The following is a 22930-nucleotide window of genomic DNA, read 5'->3' on the forward strand; positions in this document are numbered from 1 at the left end:
AAATTGAACATAATAGTATACACATTCTGAAAAATTTTTAAACCCTTATATACTTGTATCATTTAAATTGGTTTTATAAATAATATATATTTTTCTACTATTTAGTTATTATTAATGTATATTTTAATAAATTTGAAAATGTTTCACCACATAAGCATTGATATATGAAGATGTGTAACATACATATTCACACTTATTGCTCATTTTACCATAACATTGTTACAAAAATTTAATGTTTAAAAATATTTTATAGTCAGATGGCAATCTTCTATCGCAATAAAATACTTAATAGATTGCTATCACCTCCTAGGTCGAAACTACACTCGAGTTCAATCTCTACTATCACTAAAACATACAATAAATACAATGCAACTCTGCCTTTTACAGAAAAGGAAAAGATTCTCCTCAATAATACAATTATTTCACTCCTAAATGACGCAAATTGGATATCGTCACTTACACATAAGGGGATTCCATCATTTTTTGTTAGAAATCATGAATTTAGAAATAAATTTATGGAATATATAGATAAATCAAACGAAGCTAGAATGTTTATTAGAGATAATTTGAATGTGTTTATGGCCTATAATTTAAACGAGAGATTTGAGTCGGAATATATCCTAGTTAATTTGGCAGAGTATATAAGTTCATTTGTAGTAGACAATATGCCTAACCTCATGGTAGCATGTCAAGCAGTAAGACACCTCGCAGTAAGTTGGAGTAGTGTAATGGTTAATAGGACTTTCGATCATTCGAAAGTGATTCGACAAATAAAGTTGGAAGGAAAGTGTACGTACACATAGGACCACCGAACAGCGGGAAGACTCATGAAGCAATATCAAGGCTGTCGAAGGCAAAGAATGGAATATACTGTTCGCCACTGAGGCTGCTAGCATGGGAAATGCACAGCAGGCTGAATAGGTCAAATGTGCCATGCGCACTCCTAACGGGCCAGGAGAAAGTGGACAACAACGAGGTAGGGACCAGCTTCAAATGGATTATTAGAACCATATATCCTGCACGGTGGAAATGGTGCCATACGAGAGGAGTTACGAAGTCGCAGTGTTGGACGAGATGCAAATGGTAGGAGACAGAACGCGTGGATACGCGTGGACGAAGGCGTTTTGGGGATTGAAGGTAACTAATTGGTAAAAAATAGAAATTTATAGACCAAGGAACTACACATATGCGGAAGTAACGCATGCCTAACTCTGGCAAGGAAGCTGGCGGATATAAGGGGGGATACGGTAAGAAGAGATGAGAATAAGGATATGTAGTTGGAAGTGTATGAGCACGCAAGGCTGGGGAAACTTAAAGTATTGGACAACGTAGTCAAATTAGAGAGTCTGGAACCGGGAGATTGCGTAGTATGCTTCTCAAGAAATGAAGCATTTAAACTAAGAGATCAAATAGAATCAACCGTCTACGAGTGGGACCCGAGAGATACTACAATCGGTAACACACAAAGAAAGAATGGTGATAGACCCATAACGAGCATAGTGTATGGATCACTGCCACCCGAAACGAGGTGTAAGCAAATAGAAAGTTTTAATAACAGGGACACGAAGATACTGATAGCGTCGGACGTTATAGGGATGGGAGTGAACGTGTCAATAAGAAGAATAATATTCAACAAGCTGACGAAGTACGACGGAAGTGAGTCGAGAGTACTCAATGCAGCAGAAGTGCAGCAGATAGCAGGGAGAGCAGGAAGATACGGGTTAGAGTGCGGAGAGGGCGAGGTGAGCTGTGTGAGGAAGAAGGACCTGCCAGTGCTGAAGGAGCTAATGAGTACGGAGCCGCCGCAAATAGAGAAGGCGGTGATATCACCGAGCCCAGAAGTGTTTGAAGCGTTTAACTTGGCACTAAACCAGGCGACAGGGTCACGGCACTCACTATCAGACGTTACACAGCTGTAAGTGGTTAATAGTCATAGGCACAGAGACACACGAGTAGAGACGGCACATCTATCCGTACGTAAAAACACGAATATAAGCCTCACATATATCCATGCATAAAAACGTGCAAATAAATAACACATACACGTAAATAAAACCATGTTAACAAAGATAATGATGATAATAGGATAACATCGATGGCAAAAGTGGGAAAGAATTTTGCAATGTGTGACTTTGTTCAGGTGAATACAGTGGCAAAGTGCCTAGAAGGAATAAACCTCCCGTTTGAAGTGTACAAGCACTATTTGCTAGTACCGATGGGATCACCGCTGACATCACTGGTGGTAAGGGCGTACGCAGCAAGCCACGCACTGCTTAACAAGGTGAAAATATCTAACATAATAAATGAGGCGTGCCTCGAGTTAAACTTCGATGATCTTAACAGGATATCGGCAAACGAGGAGGTGAAGAGGCTCGAATTACTGTACGAGGTAAGGCAACCAGCGCAAACAGTCGATGTTTCAGGCTCTCGACATTTACACGTGGCTCTCAAACAAGTTCCCCAGTGTGTACGTGGATGGGAATGCGGTCGCCGAGTTGAAGACTAAGATATCAGCTGTCCTCTCGAGGCTCCTAAGCGAGGTCCACGAAGGCAGTTCAGAGGAGCTGAGCGATGCCTACATCTCAAGGGAAATACTGAGGCCGGAATTTACGATTGCATAATGTTAATTACTCAGCCGTAATGGCTTATCCACATGTATATATGTGTATGCTTGTATGTATACACATACGTTTGTAAGTATGCTTATTCAGAAGTGTATATATACAAGACTAATATATATATACATGTACATAAGTATATATGTGTGTGCATATACACATGTTGAGTATAACAGGTTAAAATCTAAGAAATTCAAGATGGCGGCATCACGCCGTCATCATCAGGTGGAGGCGGCTGCACAGGATCGTCAGCTGGCTCCTGAGGCTGCACGTACTGAGGGGCCTGGTATTGATACTGATACTGGGTCTGAGCCTGCAATTGGGCCTGTGCTTGAGATTGCGCCTGAGCCTGAGCCTGTGCCTGCTGTTGCTGATAGTAGTACTGCTGCATCTGGTTGTAGTACTGCTGATACTGTAAGGTCTGGTACTGCTGCTGGTAATAGGCCATCTGATACTGCTGTAACTTCTGAACAGATTCAGGGTCGGTTGGAGCGGGTTGGACTGCCTTAACCTCCTAAAAAGGTATAAGTTATAAAAGGTAAACGGCATATTAGAGCGTACCTTCACGGGTCTACTGGGATCCTGGTACTGTTGAGCGACCAAATGTGACACGTTAATGCCCTTTGCCAATTTACAATCACTGGTGATGTGTCCCATGTCACCACACAAAGCGCATTTCTATAAACGAGTTAATATTAAAGATGAAGTGAGTAAATAGGGAGGTAAGGGGGCTAGTAGGCGAGTAAACGTACCACTTCAACTCTAGGTATGTTTTGAATTGGCATATCCTGGCACTCGTGGGCCCTGTGGCCACTGCCGCCGCATATACTGCAGCGTCCGATGTCGACGACACCCAAGGCCACACCGTTGACTAGTGCAAGCTGTTCGAGGCCGATCCTCTTGAACTCCTCGTGCTTCGGGTGGAACGGGTCAAGAAGGGGCTCTATGAGCTCAACTGCGCGCTGCACACACTCCTCCTTGTCTGCGCTGATGTGCACGTGCATCGGCATGGCTGCGTCCTCCTCGGTCTGGTGGTCGCGGTTCTTCCCATCCTTGACGGTGCCCCTGCCCCTCAGGGATATCTGAGCTCCGCTCTCAGCCTCGAGACGCTTGTGATTGCACCCTCTGGGCCCAATGACAAGTCCCATGAAGTTGTAGTCCGGATACTAAAGAAGATAAAAAGAAAGTAAAGTACCTTGTCCATTGGAATGATGATCTTCCTGACCTTCTTGAGCGGCTTGTAATCCGCGGAAGCCACGAACCCGGGCAGGTTCTTCAGAAGGTACTCAACGAGTCTGTTGTACTCCTCGTTCATTGAGTTTTTGACCCTGACGTCGCGCGTGTTGACCCTGCTCCCGTTTTTATCGTACACAGGGGGGGGCGAAGGCGGCCTAATCTCAGGATCCACGTACTCCAGCTCGCCTGAGGTTATCTTTCTGGCGAGTTCGTCGTGCCTCTGCTCCCTCAGAAACTGGTCGATTTGCGATGGCGTCAGCCCGGGCGGAAGATCGACGTATGGTGGCGGCAAAAAGGGTTTATCTTCCTCAGTCCCCCAACGCGATCCGAGATCATCGTCGGAGTAGTTATAGGCCCTGCTTGCCAGCATTTTTAGCTCCCCAAGAAACGATTTTGTGGAGTTGTGGATTATCAGAGATTTTCCATTGTCGATCCTGCCCCAACGGGTATGACGACGGCGCTCAGGCTTGGTTTCAGTCGACATTAAAAACACTCACAAGAAGTAAAAATTACTTTTTAAATAACTATGTGGTATAAATAAAAATATTTTACGAATAGTGAATTACTATAAAAATAAGAAATAAGTAAAACAACCAAATACAAAACAAACAGTATAATTTATAAACATATAAAGTCTAGAATTGTAGTAAGAATAAAACCGAATTGTTTATTCTGTAAAGTTAAATTATGAGTTAACAAATTATTATTGGGAACAAAATATGATTTGATCATTATAAAATTATGTAGCTCCAACCTTCTCCTTATAAACACATATAGTACACATTTTGTCAAATATTAATTAAAACACATTATAATCTGAGTTCATTTATAACCACTGAATTAAATAAAGTACCTGTACATCAAAAACACACATAACAAATACGATATACTATCTTATTTAGAATTAGACAGACATCAAATATGAGTACATGAATGTATTGATGAGAGGAAAATGAATAAAATTTACAAGAATATGGAAAAATATTGGAAGATACTACTTCTACAGCTACTGCAAGAAAATTATTAATATACGTATCACACCATATAAGTAACTTTATATATGATCTAAAAATATATAGAGTAATCATTTGATGATAAAACCGTTACTACTACATAACGTACCAGTATTATAAAGTGGGAACAGGGCTCTCAAGTAACACAATTAAGATATACTTCAATGTAGCCAGAATAATTTTTTAAACAAGTATTTTAATTTTTAATCAATATAATAAATATTCAATTTGTTAATTAAATGCTACGATTTAAATAACCTTCTTAAGGAGGTATATATTAGTGTAAATTAACACTAAATTTGTTTTATCAAGCATATATAAACCCAAAATATGTAAGTGATATGTTCACTACCAAGTAATAGATTTGATAAGCCGGGTATCAATTTATGTAGTATATTAGTAGACTCTCGTTCAAATTTTATGAAATGATATCAGAATGGTGCAATTGATGGACGAAAGTTGCCCATAGTTGTTGCGTAAATATGGAATCATATTTACGTGAAGATGTAGAAAGTCGTTTACAAAAAATTAAGCTAAAACCGCCAGACGAAAAGAAGAAAATAACAAAAGTAAATGAAAAAAATAAAAAAGCAGCTAAATCGTATGTAAAATATAGTAGTAATAGCGCCTCTTATGAGAATAAAAGAGAAGGTGAGCCTCTGTTGAGATTTAGAAAAGAAAATCAGAAAAGGAGAGAAGGGAAAGGAAGATTGGCAAGTATTATTCAATGTATATTGCACTTCTCAATACTAGTCATAGTCTTGAACGTGTTGTACAGTAGGAGTGCTGAAAATAAAAGCTCGAGGAAAAAAGTGGGTTTGATAGGAACAATGCGCACATATAAATACCCATTAGTCTTCGTAAGCGCGGAAGTGTCAGCGGAAGATGGAAGGAGATATGAGGAGGAAAGTGAAGAAGAGGAAGTAAAACAGGAGCATAAAGAAAAAATAGTGAGGTCAAACGTAGCGCTGGTGGAAAACATGAATGTGCCGAAGTCGTACGAAGAAGTGTCACTGTTGGTGCTGGACACGGAAGGACTGACGTACAGAACGGATCTCTCGAAAAAGTTGATATGGGCAACAAGATTGACAGAAGACCTGCTGAGAGTGAAGAAGCCGAAGAACACAAGACAGCAAACGTGCGCAATAGAAAACATAGTGCCAGATAACATAGATAAAAATAAGACGATGGGACATAAGATATTCTTGGACAAGGAGCAGAGCATAAAGGTAGGAAAGGAAAAAAATAAGGATTCAAAAAGAGGAGAAGAGGCTAACTACGAAAAGCTTAAGTCGCACCTGATACCGAGTTACGACGGATACGTCTACTACGTTGACGACTATAACACGAAGCTGCTGAAGGTGCACGTGAAGGACATAGTAAACTACACGCCCTTTTACACGCCGCTGCTGGAAGGAGTGTACCTGGAGGGCTCTAGAAACGCACTGGTGATAGCACTGGACTATGAAACGGGAACTTACATCACGAGACACAACAGAGAACAGGACACAAAAAACAGTTACGTGCTCAACTACTTTGTTAAAGAAAAGAGCAACGATCAACTGCATATCGCATTAACAAACTGGTCAGTGAAAGCATACACGGAAAAAGGTCACACACAGATCTGGGAATTCGACTGGCTAGAAGTAGGTTCAGTGATGAACCAAAATAAAAATGAGAGCCTGGTAAAGTCAATGAGAGATAAAATATCAGTGTCAGCAAATAGACTGTATTTCAGAGAAGAGGAGAGGGTCGGAGATGAGAGAGAAGAAATTAACCACCTGGCATTCCCGTACCCGATCTCAGCAGTGTTCGCAATCTCGAAGACACACAGAGAAGGAATATACACTTTGGAGCTTATAGAAAGGCTGCACATACCGCCGCCGCCAAGCTTCCTGTACGACTCCTCAGTTAAGTCGGCACTGGTGAGCTCGAGAAAAATAGCACACAAGTCACTCTACGTGGAAAATGGAGTAATAGGAGTGCTGGAGGACCCGAAGATGGCCAAGCAGGGAGAAGAAAACGCAGAGAGCGGAAGAAGGAGAGCGGGCACGAAGGAGACGATTAAGAGAATAGGGAAGCCAGGAAGGCTGATGCTCTACGACGGAAATAACAGAAGGAAGCTGGAGACCCTGACGCAGGGACAGGAGAACATGGGCCTCGGAGTGGACGAAAAGAGGATCATCGTTATAGGCTCCTCAGTAGGGCAGCAGAAGGGACCCCTGGGAGTGAAGGAGAGCACGTACGACTTCCTGCTCAACTGGTGGTGGCTGGTTATCTTCTGGGTGATCGCTCTGCTGGGAATCCCAGTGGGAACAGTGGTGAAGGTGGTGAAGTTCTTCACGAGGCCAAGCGCACGTCTGAGGAGAGCGTTGTCGGCGACGGAGACGCCCTCCTCGAGGATGGACGTCTACGACTCGAGGACGGAGCTGTACGACTCGACGGAGGAGTCGAGCGAGGAGTACGACACGGAAGAAGGAAGAGACATATTCGAGAACATAGAGGAAGAGTACTCGGACTTCTCAGTCGACGGAAGACTGGAGCTTAACGATAGTGAGAGAGAGGGAGTTAAGGAGATAAGAAGAGCAAAGAGCGAAGGAAACTTCGAGTATGAAGAAGAAGAATACGCAGAGTCAGTGTGGATGGAAGAACAGAGCCTGATCGACGTGGTGACAAACAACCAGTACGACCTAGTGAGGAGAAGCAGTAATCCTCTCAACAAGTTGGAGCAGCAGCCAGGAGGAAGCAAGAGCCCAAGGTCAGGAGGAAAAATGACAACGGGAAGCACGAAGGAGCATACGACAGCAATGATAACGAGTACGCCAGCAAGTCCGCAGGACAAAAACGCAACTAACGCGTCCACGGAGAGAGAGGAAGATAAGAGAGATGATAAGAAGGAGCTGAGCGTTATACCGACGAGCAGCGTACTCTCAAAGTTCCTGGAAAACGGAAGGTTCCTGAGGACATTCGAGTGCATCAAAATGCTGGGAAAGGGAGGATTCGGCTCAGTGTACAGAGCGCGCCACAAGCTGGAGCCAGGAAACCCAGTCTACGCAATCAAGTTCGTGCTCCTGAAGCTGAAGGCCTCGGAGGACCTGAGCTCGAGAAGGTACTTCAGAGAAGTGGCGGCGAACAGAGACATCTACAGCAAGTACGTGGTGCGCTACTACACGTGGTGGTGCGAGGAGCCGCACTTCCTGCCGCTCGCGCAAATGTCGACGCAGCTGCAGACGGCAGCAATCGATAACCTGCGCTGCCTGCTGCAAAACGGCGTAATTCCGCCGGACCTGATCAACCCGGAGCGCGAAAAGACGGAGAGCGAGGAGGAGCAGGAGAACGACGAGGAAAACAGAGTCCGCAACCACTACATCAGAGAGTACAGGAAGCTGATATACCAGTACATCCAGAACCCGGGGCCCGAGGAGCAGATACCGAGCTTCAGCCAAATAGCACAAAAGAACAAAAACAACGTAAAGTAGGACCGACTAGACATTTGTTTAGTTAGATGGTTACTTTAGATACGTGTTAGGATAGTTAGTTGGTCATATAGTTAATTGGTTAGTTGGTTAGTTACTTACACAATTGATATAGTAGTTGGTAGATAACTGGATAAGTAATGTTAGTAATAGTTTTGTAAATCGGAGTTAACTAGACGGTAAAACCGTATCAAAAGATAATAAAATGCATTTCAGGTTTCTGAGTAGTTTGAATGTGACCAAGGAAAATAACGAAAATAACCTGCAAGTGTATAGTGAAAACAGTAACATACAATTCAAGGATACAAACACAGGAAACAACGAAGAAACGAAGGAGAGTTGGAGTGAAAAGTTGTTGGAAAAGAATAAGATGGAAGAAAAAAGAAACAAGTTAGCCGAAAAAATAGACGAGTTCAAAAAAAAGTTGTCCATCATCAACGAATGTGATAGCAAGCATAACGAGAATAAGCAGTACCAAGTGGTGCTGCTGATACTGATGGAAATGTGCAACGGGCTGACACTAAGGGAATGGCTCAACAAGTAAGAACGATGATAGTTACTTAGGAATTAGAAGAGGATTGACTTAACTATTAGTCAGATAGTTAAGCAATAGATTATTAACTAAAACATTAGTCAGAATGATAGTATTGTATTGTATGTGTGGATATTGCGTTGTGTGTCCCTAGTTATCGTATGAAGAGTGTGTAAAACTGATAACATTGTATTAAGTGCTCACAGTGTAAATTGACTATCATGTATAGGCCTGATAGGAGTAAGGAAAATAGAAGAGTGGAACTCCTGCTATTTAAGCAGATAATTAAAGGGCTCAGAGATATACACAGGAATTGCTTCATACACAGAGACCTGAAGCCAGAAAACATATTCGTCGACGACAAGAATAACCTGAAGATCGGAGACTTGGGTCTGGTGGGATTCATACAGGAAAGTCACCCAAATTCATATCAGCCAATCAACACAGTGAAGCAGCACCTACTATCAGATGTAAGTAGTAGACATTATTAATAGTAGACAAATATTGCTATTGTGTACCAATGGTGGTTATTTACAGACTAACAGCATATGTAGATATTTATTGACTGCTGATTTATTTGTTGAGTAATTAGTAAAGAGTAATTATTGTTCGATTAGTAATCAATCTGACCAACAATTTATATAGTCATAGACTAATTATGGTATGATTAGTAATCTGACTACTAAATTAATAACTGAATAATAATTTGATATTATAGGCCACTCAAGTTAGCGTGAGAGGGCAGGTGATAGGAACGCCAGGCTACACAGCTCCAGAAGGAGGAGGAAACTGCACGGAAAAGGTGGACATATACTCAGCAGCGCTGATACTGCTCGAGTTGCTGTGCCCCAAGTTCAACACAGTGATGGAGAGACTGGAGACGCTGGAGAGGTTCAGAAGTAAGCGAGAAGTGCCGCCGTTCATCAAGGAGAGGTACAACCCGTGGTACGAACTCATGGTGAAGATGGGAGACGCAAACCCGGAAAACAGACCGTCAGCAGACCAAGTGTACCGACAACTCAAAGCAATACTGAGTTCGTCCTAAATCTCATACATACTTAGTACACGAGTAGTTGTAGAGATACGTAAGTGTATGGAAGTAAAATGCGAAAGTATATTAGGTGTAAAAAAAAATAACCCATTAAAATAAACCTCAGAGCAACTAGATGGGAAGAGGTTTATTGGAATGAAGTAAAGCTGGGTTTGTTGTATTGAGCTCGGGGGTACCATTGGGCATCTCAGAAGGAATGACAGGGACGCCGGGAATGGACCCAGGAAGGGGAATGGGCAAGGGCCCAGGCATAGGGCCAGGAAGACTCCCGGGCATGGGCATGGGAGGAACGGGTCCAGCCATAGGAGGCAAGCCTGAATAAAAATAAAAGTGAACGAGAGATAGTAAACTAAGCATAGAAGATAAATATACGCGGAACGTACAAGTAAATAAGTATGTGCAATGTGTGAGTAAATGAGTACTTAAGTGGAGTGAATAATTAAATAGGTACATATGTGGAATAAATAAGTAAATAACTATGAAAATGGAAATAAAAGTAGATAAAGGAACCTTGAGGTGGAATGAAAGGAGGATTGCCGTCCATTGAAGGAACCATACCAGGTTGAAAGCCAGGAAACCCAGGCATTAAACCCATCATAGGAAAGCCTAAAGAAAATGAGGTTGAAAAGTAAATTACCAGGAAAAAGAGGCATCTGAGGGTTGGCGAAGGGAGGAGGCTGAAAGAAGCGCTCACGAACAAGCTCTAAAAAAAATGAAATGAAAAAAACGTACTCTGATAATAGTCGACCTTGGCATTAATATGTTTACGCCCCTGAGAATGCTGCTTCCTTCCAGCAGGAGAACTGTGAGTTAAGTAAATACTGCAGTATTCGCAGTAAAACTTAGGCATAATAAAGGCTGAAAATAATATATAAACACAAAACGGAAATATGTGTCGAAAATAGCCGAACGGTGTAACTATAAATAATACAAGTGGTGAAACAAGTGAAAATACATTAGAAATTAAAATATCCAATTTGGAAAAATAAAAATAAAAAAATTTTAATAATAAAAAGTTATTATTCTCCCCATCCGAACATATAAATAAACGATAAAATAAAAAGGTAGTTAAAATTTAAATTAAAATAAATTAAAAATATAATAATAATTAATTAATTTTTAATCGATCGCAATATAAAGGGGCTCAAATATACAGTATATACCATTTTTAGTCAGAACGATGATGCTCCAAGATTCCTCAAATTTAAAGAAGACTGTGGTCGATAGACTGTCAAAAGCGAAAAGAACGCTTGTGCACGTAGGGAGAAAGACTGTAAAGGCCACGGGGTGGGCCATTTGGGTCGTCGGAACTGCAGCGGTTACGCTCGTAGGACCAGTTATATTTCACTACGACAAGGAGTGCCACATTCTCGATCTTCAGCACCAAATATTACAGGCACAACAATCTGCTTCCGTGCCAGTTCTTAACTAGAATTATAACAAACCCTAATTTAATTTATCCATTGTATATGCCACATTAAATGTGTTAAGGTAAATTCATTTTTTACTTTTATTTGAGATTGATATTTTATTTTAAACCTCCTAAAATTAATTTTATTTGATTTTTATGATGACTGATAAGAAATTTTATTAAAAAATAAGTTAAGATCAAAGATCTGGGCTAAATATATGAATAGAAAATATGAAGTGGTTTTCTAGGTATAAAAATATCAACACTGTTTTATTATATAGTCTAGGTCAACAGAAAAGAAATATTCAATAATATAAAATATAATTTATAAACTAAAATATTAATTTGATTGAAACAAGAATCAAACTAATATCATAGGTTGAGTAGTTTTCTGAATTTTCGACATCCAATCTTCAAATCTCTTAAACACAAGATCAAGTGCCTCAGTCTTGTATGTTTGGTGATAATTACCAGGGAATTCGTGTGACTCAACGTTACGGTCCTTCATTTTCTTAATTATGGCCCTCACACCCTAAACATAATTTATTAAAATAAAAATCAAACCTTGATTGAGCAGCTAGGATCATCAGTTGAATGGATGAAAAGCGTAGGTATGTTAGTTGGGAACCACTTCATCTTATTCATAAGAGTATCACAAGAAGAAAATAGAAGATCGATTGCTCTCCACGTTAATGCATGAGTATAATACTTATCGTCCTGAAATGATATGAGTTTAATACAAGCTTACAGTCATAAATGTGGCGACTTCGTAGTTTTGCCCATAATCGGGTATGGTGTGACAAGGGCTCACATCTCGAGGAGCTATGGCAGATAGCAAAGGAAACAAGACAGAAAAAATTCGTTGATATGCTTTTACCAGGTTATTACGGATGTCAAACATACCGGAAAAGGAGACAATACAGTCGCCCACTTTTTCATGAGACTTATAATGTTTATCAAACTCCTGTAGTGAACCAAAACATAAACTAACTCCCAAAGAATAACCGAAAAGAATTAGTTTATCTTTGAACTGAGTCTTAAGGGAAAACACACTTGGGTCCCATACCTGATTCTGATCATGGAATTTATCACGTTTAACGATATAGATGAATTGTGATACGTCGTCGACATAGTTGATGTATTTAAGGGCGTGAGATCTCCTATTATCGATCCCCTCTGAAAAACCATGTGATTGGAGATCCATTCCATACACACTATAACCCATATTGTTTAAGCATTCAAGCATACTACCTGAATACTCATACATTTGGATTAAATTAGAGGGATATTGTTTATCGTAGAAGTTATATTCGAAGATGTGTTTGTATCGATCATAATTAAATCTACTATAGTTATAAAAGAAGTTTACATCTGGACAGACTATATAAGGATGAGTGGCAAAACCGAAGTTTCTATAATTCCAGTCAAGATCATATTTTAAAAACGTGGATAAAAAGTGGCCTCTTAGCCCGTGCATAAGAATAATAACTCCCTTGTGATTAGGGACCATTGATCTATATGTTTTAACCATGAGTCCCTGTTTATTGGTAAAATAACTCATTTCTATGTTACGATTGCCTTCCTCGTCAATACCCTCGTAACGATGAGTGTATCTAGGATCATCCTTTTTGGCCAACAGATGATAAAATCTTTTTTTATCTATTTTATACCATGTGTTATTGTTATTAAGGAAGTACTCGATTCTACGTTCATTTCCTTCACTAACTAGAACATAACACAGTTTTGGTTCCTCATTGTCTGAAAACATGTTTGCGCAATAGGAATACACATCAGATTTGCCAGATTCCCAAATGATCATATTAGCATAACTAACTCTAGTCATTCTAAAACCTGGCTTAGGATATGCTGCGATGGTTGAACGTCTAAAACCGAATTCACTAGAATAAAACTTGTCGGAATCAATGTTATTTAAATCCAATTGAACTGTATTGTCAAACTTATCTAAATCAAGATCCCGTTCTTTCAACTTGGTGTAGTATTCAGTTTTATCAATAGGTTTCCATGACTTAAAAACACCAGGAGGTTTATGATAAAACTTTTCAACCACGTTTCCTGAATCGGAAATAACGAGGTAGGCCAAATCAGGTTTATCCCTATTGTGTACCGAAGTGAACAAACAATGCTCATCTTCTTTCGAATACCAAACACTCTTAAAACACATTATCCCCAAACTCACGTCACAGACTTTATTAATGCGATAACCGTAATTTGGGCCATAAGCCGCAAATTTGGGATGTATATAGGTTACTCTTGTTTTTTTTAAATTATTCTTTCGGCGTATATACACAGTAATAGCATTTATTGGATAAGTGAGAGATTTAAAGTTATCAAATTCGAGATAGAACCGTTCAGAATTGATTTCATTCCAAACTCTCCCAGTGCGATAAAAGTATTTTACATAAGAAAGGTTATCAGCTGATATATAATGTACATGGAGTAATTTTGATTCCTTTCTAAATTTAATCACTTTGCTCAATTTCAACCTGCCCCTATCATTCTTCCATAGAATACCCCGGTCGTCAATAACTTCATTTATGTATCCATCCTTAGCTGTATAAACTAAAGTGTCAATATTATAGAAGTTCTGACGTAAAATTAAAATCCGGTCAGGCCTTCTCCTAACGATGTTCAAGGAGACACATTCAGAATTATGTTCCACATGGGAACAGACAATGTTAAATATAAAACCAGTCAATAAAACTACATAATACATCTAGAGGCATCATCGTTATTATGAAACATAATTAAAATGATATTGCTAAACTAGTAAAATGATGTATATTGTATTAATGTGTATTTTTGTATTGACTTAGAATTAGTTTTCAATTCTATAAAACAAATAAACTATTTTGATTTTTGCACTATAAATAAACGCAACTTAGCAATAATAAACTAAATATTTATATAAAAATTATATCACAAATATAGGAGTAATTGTTTGGTGATCTGGAATTTTTATTATATAATCAATTTTAGAAACAAAGTACGTTGATTCCATTTATAGGAATTTATAATCCTGATCTGTTCTGTGAAATTTCATACCTGGTTATATTTTAGTGACCATTAATAGACAGAATAATTATTTTCATTATTCGTAATTGTTCGGAATTTATGATACATGAATTCATATTAGTTTTATGTTATAAATATGTAGTTTAAATATATTTTATTGTAACAACAAAGGCCATTTAAACAAAATTTTTGCTCTTTACCCTTAGTTCTAAATTTATATTGAATTAAATTATAAGTATATTTATTATGATTTTAATTTGAGGTAAATTTTCATGCTAAATTGACTTATAATCGGAGTCGAATACTTGGTACAGAGATAAACCCTAAAAAACCAAATTGTACAATTTACCAATAAATTGTGATATACTATGATTAAATTCCTCTATTCGAAAGCATTACTGTGTTATGTATAATTTTGGATTATATTATTAGGAAAATGGAGGATCTAACAACTATACACATTTAAGGACATAAAAATAAACCAAAAATCCACAGTTTTATTTAAGAATATTCAAATTATTTTGTTTATTTATAAATGTACTTGTCATATGTGCTCCAATTAAGTGTCTCAATATCTTAAAATGATAAAATTGTAAAAGTGTACATTGATTTTGATTAAATACCAAAAGGCCCGGTTCCAGCAATTAAAATATATACAAAATGAACAGCAATGACGTCGAATTAGATAATTTCTATTCCACTGCCTTTAAAGCGATCTATTATCCAAGAGAATCTATTCCAAAAGACCATCTACCATATGGACTAATAAGTGATCACAGTAAATACACAAACCAGCAAGCAGCCATCAAAAAAGACGAGTGGGCACTAGAAATCTACGAAGATTGCCTAAAATATTTAAACGATGACGAAAAAACAGATCCAGAATCATGGAATGACGATTTCGTCTTATTTACGAACCTACAAATAGCGTTTTACAATAAAGCAGACTTAATCAGAGAAGAGGAGGAATTTGACAAACTAGTAAACTACACATCCAAACATATTAGAAATCTGAGGTCTTACGTGGCCAGAAACGCTCATTTGTTCCTGGAGTGTTTAACTTATTGCTTAGATGACGATAAGCTATCCAATTTATGTTATAAGATAATTACAAACCTCCTTGCGTGTACGGGCTCAGAAAAATCTATTTACAGAGAACCCTCAAAGAAAAACCTAAAAAATCTAACGAACAAAAGCGCCAAGCTCTTCAACCAGGAGATACTGTGGATACTACTGGAGCACACGCAAAACAAAAACAAAAGGATATCCTCCTCGGCAGGCGACTCCACCTTAGAATACTTCACCAATGTTAGCCAAAAAGATTTAGAAGTTCTGGATATGCCCAAGTTTGCCAACTATGTTGAGTCATCGCTAAACTCGGGGAACATCGATGTTAAAAAGTCAATCAAACAACTGATAATAAAACTACCAAAGGCACTATCTGAGTTAAAATTAAAAGAGTTTATAAAAGAATCAGAAAATAAAAAGGCAACAAGGAAAGTTCTGAAGAAGGAACATTCACCCAACTTGTAACAATGTACAATATGAACATATTTAGAAAGGAGAGTATGTGTTAGTTTTAAACAACATTAGACCATGATAAGCTGTATTTAACATGAACAGACACGAACCGCATATTTGGCCGTTTACATTTGTTAACTGGCGTTCTTTCCTCCCCGGACCAACTTGCCTCCGGGTCCTTCGTCCTCACCGTATTGGAGCAAGGCTGCCTCAAATAGCACCTCTGAGACTGATCGGCAGAACGTCAGTCACTCTAAAACAAATCTATCGTGTACTTTCCACTACATTCCGAATTGAGAGCCTCTATCTCCCTCCTCAGGAGGTCCTTGTTTGACGATATTCTACACGAGTGCACCGCGTACAGCAAAAACCTCTTGAACTTCAGGTACTCCTTGAAGGTCATGTGTCTGTACAGGCGCTCGCAGTTCTCAAACACCCGTTCCAAAAGGCCGTCAGTGCGATAGTTGTAGGCGCACAGGACGAGGCCCTTGACCTGCTTAATGTTGTAGCTGCCTTCCAAAATCCGGTCAGTCACAAAGTCCAGGTACCGGTTCGCGTAGTCGCAGTTGAGTTCGCTGGTCTTGGGCTCCAGGTCCTCGTGCACACACAGGTCGAGCGTCTTTCTCACGAGGTCCGTTTCTAAGGGTGAGCAGTGGTCGAGGTAGGTGATGAGGTGGTAGATCATCTGCATCAGGTACTCGTTCAGCCTGTTGCACCGCGACGAGTAGTAGCAGTGCGTAATGCAGCGCAGCCTGAACAGCAGGTCCATGTTGCAAATTGAGGCCAGGTAGTAGAAGAGGCCGTAGAGCCCCGGGTCGTAGACCCTCTGGTTCAGCACCGTCTTCATCCACTCGACGCAGTACTCCACGTTCTTGTTCCTGAACACGTTTTCCGTGGTGAGCTCCGTCTCGATCCCGAGGTGGTGCATCTGAATGGAGCACCTGATTGCGCCCTTGAGCGCCTTGATGAAGTAGCCCTGCGCGCAGTAGGCCGACCTCAGCTTCAGGAAGTTGTAGTAGACTCGGTACGACAGTCTGTTAAGGCAGTAGTTGTGGAAGTCCAGCTGATTCTCGTAGATTTCAGAGTGCTTTTCCAGTATGTAGCGGTACTTTTCGAAGGACTCCTTCAGTTTCTCCGAGTCGCAGTCGTGGCCAAAGTCGCAGTTCGTGCATGACCTCAGGAAAACGTCCGACTTCAGCTTCGCGTACATCAGTTCAAACTTGAAGCTCGGGATTTCCGGCGGCGCCTCCTTTTCGTTCTTTTTGCACACGTCCTCCGTCAGGAACGACTTCCACTTCTTCACGCTGTAGTCGAAGTCGAAGGTCCTCAGAATTGACTTTGCCGACTTGGCGCTGGTCTGGCGGTCACTCCTGTCTATGTCGCTGGCCATGCAGAAGTCTTCGTTGCTTCTGTGGAGGTCGCCCAGGTGCTTGTACACCTTGCCCCGGACACACAGAAGGTCCACTGACGTCGGCGCTATCTCCAGGCCCTGGTTCAGGACTTCCAGCGCTTTCTGGTAGGAGCCCATGAAGTCGTAGATCTTCGCCAAGAAGAGCGCCGTGAGCACTGCTCTGTAGTTGCAGGAGACCATGTGGTCTGACCACTTCACCTGAACTTCGTTTTTGACGCTGTCGATCCTCTGGTGCCTTCTCAGCTTTTCCTTGAACCCCGACAGCATGAACGCCAGGATGTACGCCTTCTTGAAGGTCAGGCAGTGCAGGAAGCTCCGGATTATGTTTGTTGAGCCTCTGTTCAAGGAGTCGATTATGTACTTCTGCGCTCTACGATAAAAACTCATGCCCGAGGTGAACGTGAAGACGAATGAGTTGTAGATGAACGGGTCCTTCAGGTTCATTCCGTCCAACGCCTCCAGCAGCTGGTCCTCCTCCTCCTTCTCCAGGCTCCTGGTGAACATGAAGAGTGGGTACGTATCTCTTTTCAGCGGCCTCCTGTACTTGCAGTACACTACCAAATCTGACCCTGGGCGGTCGCTCAGGTACTCGTCCACTGTCTGCACAACTTCCTCTATCGTCTCCACTGTGCTTGGGTCCGCCAGGTCGCTCAGGTCCAGCTTGCTTGATATGCTGAGCGCGTATTCCTGGAAGCCGTAACAGTTCGCGTACAGCTCGTTTCCTGAGGTGCTCTTGGCGCTCATGTACATGTCAAAGTTGTGGTACAGTCTGTGCTCCAGCTGCCAGCCCGCCGCCGAATACTCTCCGTCCATGTCCAGGACTTCGTTGCTGAGCACAATCGGGTAGTCGTGATCTTCCGGCACCTTAACTGTCCCTTCCACATAATTTTTCGAGTCGTTCTTCAGCTTCTCGTCGTATATTGAGCCTCGTTTCGGCTTTTCAAACTCACTCAATTGGAAGAGGAACATGTTCCTCACCTTTTCGTTTTGGTGCGTCAGGAACAGCATGAACACGAACCCTGCGTTGTTCGGGTTCAGGTCAAGCAGCTGCCTGTACGTGTTGTTTGCCGCCTGATAGTTTTTCGACAGGTACAGCGCCTTCGCTCTGAGCTCCAGGTACGTCAGCTTATCCTTCAGCAAACTCGCCTTCTGCTCCAACAGCCTTGCGCACTTTTCAAACTCTCCCAGGTGCTCGTATACCATTGCTCTGTACATTATCGACTCGCTCAGTTCATAGTCCTCTACCCGATAGTCTGAGATAAATAACTTATCTGCTTCCTCCAGTATTTCGCACGAACTCGCCAGGTTTCCGCACAGGTGCTGCGAGAACGCAAATAGCATCCACTCTCGGTACTCCTTTGATTTCAACTTAAGCTGCGTGCTCGCGAACCTTCTAAATGCCGAATAGTCTCTCAGTTCAATTTCCAAACAGCAGATTTCCTTGAGAAGCCTATCGTTGTGTGGATCAAGCTTTAGGGCCATTATGAAGCACTTTGCGGTTTCTCTGTACTTCTTCACGTGCTTATATATCACACCTAGCACGTGCCAGCACATATAACTGTTAATTCCGTTCCTCAGCCCCCTCTTCGCGAGCTCAATGATCTCATTCTCCCTGGTAGGATCAATGAACAGCAGTAGCAGCGCCTTGACTGAGAGTGTTTCTCCGTGTTCGGGGTATTTGGCGAGAAGACTCTCCGCCACCTTCAAGGCCTTTTTATAATTTTTGAATGTATAGAGTTCCTAAACGAAAATTATAAGTTTGTAAACTGTACCATCATATTTTTAAAAACTGCGGCATCCTTCGAGGATAACACTTGCGATGAATTCGAAGATTTATTCTGATCTTCGCGACTCGTCATTTCGACTATCTAATACTACAAAATGGTTTCGATGTTGAAAATTCTAAGGAAGATGTAATCCTATTATACTATACACGTGACATTAGTGATAAAAGATAAAATACTAGAATATTTTAATAAAAAAACAGAAAATCTATTATACAATTAGTTTCATTGATTTTATTGGCCATGTATACAAATATACTCACAAAAAAGCCAATATGACATCCCAACCACATATACCGAGATTCCATCTCAAACTTGCAAACCGTACTTTTAATCTTGTTGAAAAGCGGAAAATGTACACACCAAGATATAAATGACATATTAACACATTTGTAAGTTTAAAATTTGCGATTGAGAGGTTGGTGTAATAAAGGGGTTACATCTCTTGAAATCCAAGTTGCCTTCAAATATGCACAGTTGATATTTGTACGATTTTAGATGGATCTTTTCCAAATTTTGTTTGCGCAAATGAAATGAGTCTTTTGAACATCTGGATATACTTCCTGGTGGTCTCGTCGTTTAAAATATGTGCAACCTCCGATGTGAAAATTTTCGACCTTCCAGCCCTTTCGTGGATTCCAACCATGGTAACCCCCATGGGCCAGGCGGCGTTGCCTATGGCGAGCAGCATATAAGCGTCGTGCGCCTCCTTAAATTCGCCCTTTTCGCAGCACTCGACTATCCTGTAAAGCTTATCCAAGATATCCTCGTCGAGCTTTTTGGACTTGATCAACTTAAGCAGAGGCTTGATGTCCTTCTTGGTTTGAACGAGCATGGCTTCGTTCCTCTTCGCCTCAAACTCCTTGCCTTCCTTGACCAAGTCCTCCCTGCAATCCATCATTTGCTGTTCCCAGGATCTCAGCATCTGAGAAACCCAGTTGAAAATTCTACGAAGAAATGAAATGCGTATGAAGTACCTGTAGTGCTTAGAAGTTTCCGGGAGATCCTTATAATCATCGAAGAAGTCTATTTGAGTGACTAAAAGGTTAAATTAAAAAAGCATCACTAACCATTCTTGTTTATGTACTTGGATATCAAGTAGTTGTTCCTAAAGATTTTGATGTGTATACGCTTATTTCAACACACCTGCCCATTATTGCGTCAACGTATATGTTTTGACTTGCCTCCAAGTCGTCCACATCAGTTTCCTGAGAAAATAGCCTCTCGCATCTACAAAAGGTATTAGGTGTAAAACCAATCGTACCTCTCTTTATGGGATTCTCCAAACAATGTTGCAGGTTGCCTTAATTTTCTAAGACGTTTAACCACTTCCACGACAGGTATATCTGAACAAAATTAAAAATTGACGAAAATACCATTTGTTTTATCATATACTTTATCCTCATCTTTCACTTGCTTTTTGTCGTAAAACTCCTCAATTTTCTAAAAACAATTAATTAAAATTAAAAACACCTTTAATTTTTCATCGATTAACCTTTTTTTACATTCATTTTGCCTTTCTAACTGTTCTTGTGCTTCTAATCTCCTTTTTTCGGATTCTTCAGAAGCTTTGATCCATTTTTTATCACCTTTAAGCTCTATACATTTATTGTTAATTTGTTAAATACAGAATCTCTTAAATACCTTTAAGTTCGTCCCGTTTCTTTTTAATTGTGGATAACAACTTATCCATTTACAAAAAATAAATATAAACAACAAAACAATTTGATGGTTTAATACAAATTCTATGATACATGGGCTAAATTTGAATATAAGCAAAAGATGTTAAAAAAATGGTGTGCCGATGTATATCACAATATACAAATTATATCTTTTATTTTAAATAATCGTTCCACGAAAATGAATTATAAGTAAATTATATAAAGTAATATTTATAATTTACTTAATCAAAGCCTCCAATCTGCGGATTTCCTTGATGCAGTTGTCGTACCTTTCCTTCTCAGCGGGGGTGAGATCAAGTTCGAAGACTCTCTCAACTCCACCGGCTCCAATGACTGCGAGGGTTCCACAGTACACCTCCTTGTGGCCGTACTCGCCGTCAAGGTAACACGAGCAGGCGAAGATGGACTTCTTGTCGTGCAAGTACGAGGAGGCCATCTCGATCGCAGCAGTGGCAGGTGAGAAGTAGGCTGAGCCAGTTCCGTAAAGCTTGAGAAGTTCAATTCCTGAGCTTATGGTGCGTTTCTCAATTGCCTCGAGGTCCTCGGTGGTCAAAAGTCCCCTTTCAATAAAGTAGGAAATTGGTACTCCATTAACAGTCACTTTCGAAACCAGTGGAATCATACTGTCACCGTGAGCTCCAATAACACTGCCGTGAACATACTTAGGGTTTACGTTGAGCTTTTCGGCAATGTAGTAACGCATCCTCGAAGAATCGAGCAGTCCACCCATGCCTACTACCCTGTTCTTGGGGAATCCCGTAACCTTCTTAATCAAGTGAACCATAACGTCCATGGGATTCGTGATGCAAATAACAAAGGCGTTAGGTGCGTACTTTTTGATGTTCTCGGCCACGGTGGTAATGATCTTAGAGTTTGTAGACACTAAATCATCACGGCTCCACTCCTCGTTGGACTTGCTTGGTTGCCTTGCCAACTGAAGAAAACGGTATTAAAATGTTAACTTACACCCGCAGTCACAATGCACACATCACTGCCGGCGATGTCCTCGTAGTTGGTGGTTCCCTTGCACTTGTAACCAATGCCTGCAACGGTGTTTGCGTGAACAATATCAAGTGATTTTGCAGCTCCGAGATCTAAACATCATTAGAAAAGAGTAAAAAAGGCAAAATATGTAAAAATTACTTGGAACAATGTCGAAAAGGACGATATCGGCAAGTTCGGTCAATTGTCCCAGATATCCCATAATTCCTCCAATGTTTCCAGATCCAATGAGACTGATGAGCCTCCTTTTTACGAATGCCTCGGTCATTTTGAAGTTGTGTGAGTTTTCAAACAAAAAAATGTGAATTTCAGACTAAACAATTAAAGTTTACAGGTAAAATTTCTAGATATTAAAGTAAAATCTAGAACAGAAACAAACAAAAGAAGCTTAAACAAAAAAATATTTATCCTAAGACTATCAATAGCGAAATAAAAGTGACATGAGTAGCGTCTTGTTGTGCAAAGAAAATTCACAGATCTGGTGCTCCAAAGCAGAAAAATCGGTAAAATAAATCAAGTGTGCACAAAATTAAATATCGTTTAATGAGTGATCCAAGATGATAAAGTTGGAAGCATTATTGGACGGTTTGACTGATCCGTCGGTGTCGCCACAAACTTCGGGAAAGTGTGAAAAACTGGGCGATGGATCTTGATTATCATTATCAGATTTGCCATTTTGAATGTTTTCGCCAGTAGAATCCTCCTCGACACGGTCTAACTGGTCTGAGTTTATGGTATAAGCATCCTCAGGTGTGTTTGATTTTTTAGAAAATGATGTTTTCTTTTTTTTGCGATCCCGTTTAATTTTTCTTTTGAGAGCCTTTTCAGATTCTTTCTTTATTCGGTGCATTCGTTGAGACTGAAACAGCTTGTTTTCCATGTCTTCTCTCCATTGTTTGTCCATTTCATCAAGCCGTTGCATTTCAACGGCTCTCTGTTTGCGGTAATTATCAAGGAAGTCGCTACCTATGAATAAATTGCCAAAATAAAGTTCGTACCTGCCCCGGAACTGCTTCCCCAAACATTGCGAACCCTCTCTACAACAACCTGATCAGAGTCGTCCAAATTAGAGTCAGATTCTTTAGATTTGTTAGAAACATTTAGTATTTTACCAGTTGATAACAAAACATGGTCCTCAAATTTTTGTTCAACCATATATA

At 40.4% G+C, this 22930-nt stretch overlaps 10 protein-coding genes across 10 annotated transcripts; 4 read left to right on the plus strand and 6 right to left on the minus strand.

Moving 5' to 3' along the window:
* Nucleotides 1–257: 257 nt before the first annotated feature.
* On the plus strand, nucleotides 258–2621 carry TOT_010001109 (ATP-dependent RNA helicase; the record flags this gene model as incomplete). Its single annotated transcript, XM_009691661.1, has 7 exons — nucleotides 258–710; nucleotides 740–976; nucleotides 1006–1137; nucleotides 1170–1247; nucleotides 1278–1915; nucleotides 2086–2389; nucleotides 2424–2621. The coding sequence occupies 7 exons, from the start codon at nucleotides 258–260 to the stop codon at nucleotides 2619–2621; spliced, it is 2040 nt and encodes a 679-aa protein (XP_009689956.1).
* A 190-nt stretch (nucleotides 2622–2811) lies between these two features.
* TOT_010001110 (transcription or splicing factor-like protein) lies at nucleotides 2812–4338 on the minus strand (the record flags this gene model as incomplete). The annotated part of the gene is made up of 4 exons (XM_009691662.1): nucleotides 2812–3132; nucleotides 3180–3296; nucleotides 3371–3784; nucleotides 3814–4338. 4 exons carry the CDS (start codon nucleotides 4336–4338, stop codon nucleotides 2812–2814), a joined length of 1377 nt encoding a protein of 458 aa, XP_009689957.1.
* A 1011-nt stretch (nucleotides 4339–5349) lies between these two features.
* TOT_010001111 (eukaryotic initiation factor-2 alpha kinase-A) lies at nucleotides 5350–9920 on the plus strand (the record flags this gene model as incomplete). Its single annotated transcript, XM_009691663.1, has 6 exons — nucleotides 5350–6840; nucleotides 6928–8342; nucleotides 8560–8681; nucleotides 8721–8883; nucleotides 9105–9345; nucleotides 9594–9920. 6 exons carry the CDS (start codon nucleotides 5350–5352, stop codon nucleotides 9918–9920), a joined length of 3759 nt encoding a protein of 1252 aa, XP_009689958.1.
* Nucleotides 9921–10037: 117 nt separating this feature from the next.
* TOT_010001112 (U1 snRNP-specific protein C) lies at nucleotides 10038–10776 on the minus strand (the record flags this gene model as incomplete). Its single annotated transcript, XM_009691664.1, has 4 exons — nucleotides 10038–10240; nucleotides 10437–10532; nucleotides 10564–10629; nucleotides 10659–10776. 4 exons carry the CDS (start codon nucleotides 10774–10776, stop codon nucleotides 10038–10040), a joined length of 483 nt encoding a protein of 160 aa, XP_009689959.1.
* A 330-nt stretch (nucleotides 10777–11106) lies between these two features.
* On the plus strand, nucleotides 11107–11358 carry TOT_010001113 (conserved hypothetical protein; the record flags this gene model as incomplete). Its single annotated transcript, XM_009691665.1, has 1 exon — nucleotides 11107–11358. One exon carries the CDS (start codon nucleotides 11107–11109, stop codon nucleotides 11356–11358), a length of 252 nt encoding a protein of 83 aa, XP_009689960.1.
* Nucleotides 11359–11698: 340 nt separating this feature from the next.
* Nucleotides 11699–14100, minus strand: TOT_010001114 (conserved hypothetical protein; the record flags this gene model as incomplete). The annotated part of the gene is given in 4 exon segments (XM_009691666.1): nucleotides 11699–11848; nucleotides 11902–12054; nucleotides 12086–14058; nucleotides 14070–14100. 4 exon segments carry the CDS (start codon nucleotides 14098–14100, stop codon nucleotides 11699–11701), a joined length of 2307 nt encoding a protein of 768 aa, XP_009689961.1.
* Nucleotides 14101–15030: 930 nt separating this feature from the next.
* Nucleotides 15031–15903, plus strand: TOT_010001361 (conserved hypothetical protein; the record flags this gene model as incomplete). Its single annotated transcript, XM_009691667.1, has 1 exon — nucleotides 15031–15903. The coding sequence occupies one exon, from the start codon at nucleotides 15031–15033 to the stop codon at nucleotides 15901–15903; it is 873 nt and encodes a 290-aa protein (XP_009689962.1).
* Nucleotides 15904–16144: 241 nt separating this feature from the next.
* TOT_010001116 (pre-mRNA splicing protein) lies at nucleotides 16145–20779 on the minus strand (the record flags this gene model as incomplete). The annotated part of the gene is made up of 9 exons (XM_009691668.1): nucleotides 16145–19042; nucleotides 19075–19170; nucleotides 19577–20124; nucleotides 20157–20194; nucleotides 20233–20316; nucleotides 20351–20432; nucleotides 20463–20529; nucleotides 20560–20684; nucleotides 20731–20779. The coding sequence occupies 9 exons, from the start codon at nucleotides 20777–20779 to the stop codon at nucleotides 16145–16147; spliced, it is 3987 nt and encodes a 1328-aa protein (XP_009689963.1).
* A 206-nt stretch (nucleotides 20780–20985) lies between these two features.
* On the minus strand, nucleotides 20986–22038 carry TOT_010001117 (L-lactate dehydrogenase; the record flags this gene model as incomplete). Its single annotated transcript, XM_009691669.1, has 3 exons — nucleotides 20986–21702; nucleotides 21735–21862; nucleotides 21912–22038. 3 exons carry the CDS (start codon nucleotides 22036–22038, stop codon nucleotides 20986–20988), a joined length of 972 nt encoding a protein of 323 aa, XP_009689964.1.
* A 261-nt stretch (nucleotides 22039–22299) lies between these two features.
* Nucleotides 22300–22925, minus strand: TOT_010001118 (uncharacterized protein; the record flags this gene model as incomplete). Its single annotated transcript, XM_009691670.1, has 2 exons — nucleotides 22300–22736; nucleotides 22769–22925. The coding sequence occupies 2 exons, from the start codon at nucleotides 22923–22925 to the stop codon at nucleotides 22300–22302; spliced, it is 594 nt and encodes a 197-aa protein (XP_009689965.1).
* Between the last annotated feature and the right edge of the window lie 5 nt (nucleotides 22926–22930).

Source organism: Theileria orientalis, chromosome 1 (assembly GCF_000740895.1).
Source record: "Theileria orientalis strain Shintoku DNA, chromosome 1, complete genome".
Classification (NCBI taxonomy): domain Eukaryota; phylum Apicomplexa; class Aconoidasida; order Piroplasmida; family Theileriidae; genus Theileria; species Theileria orientalis.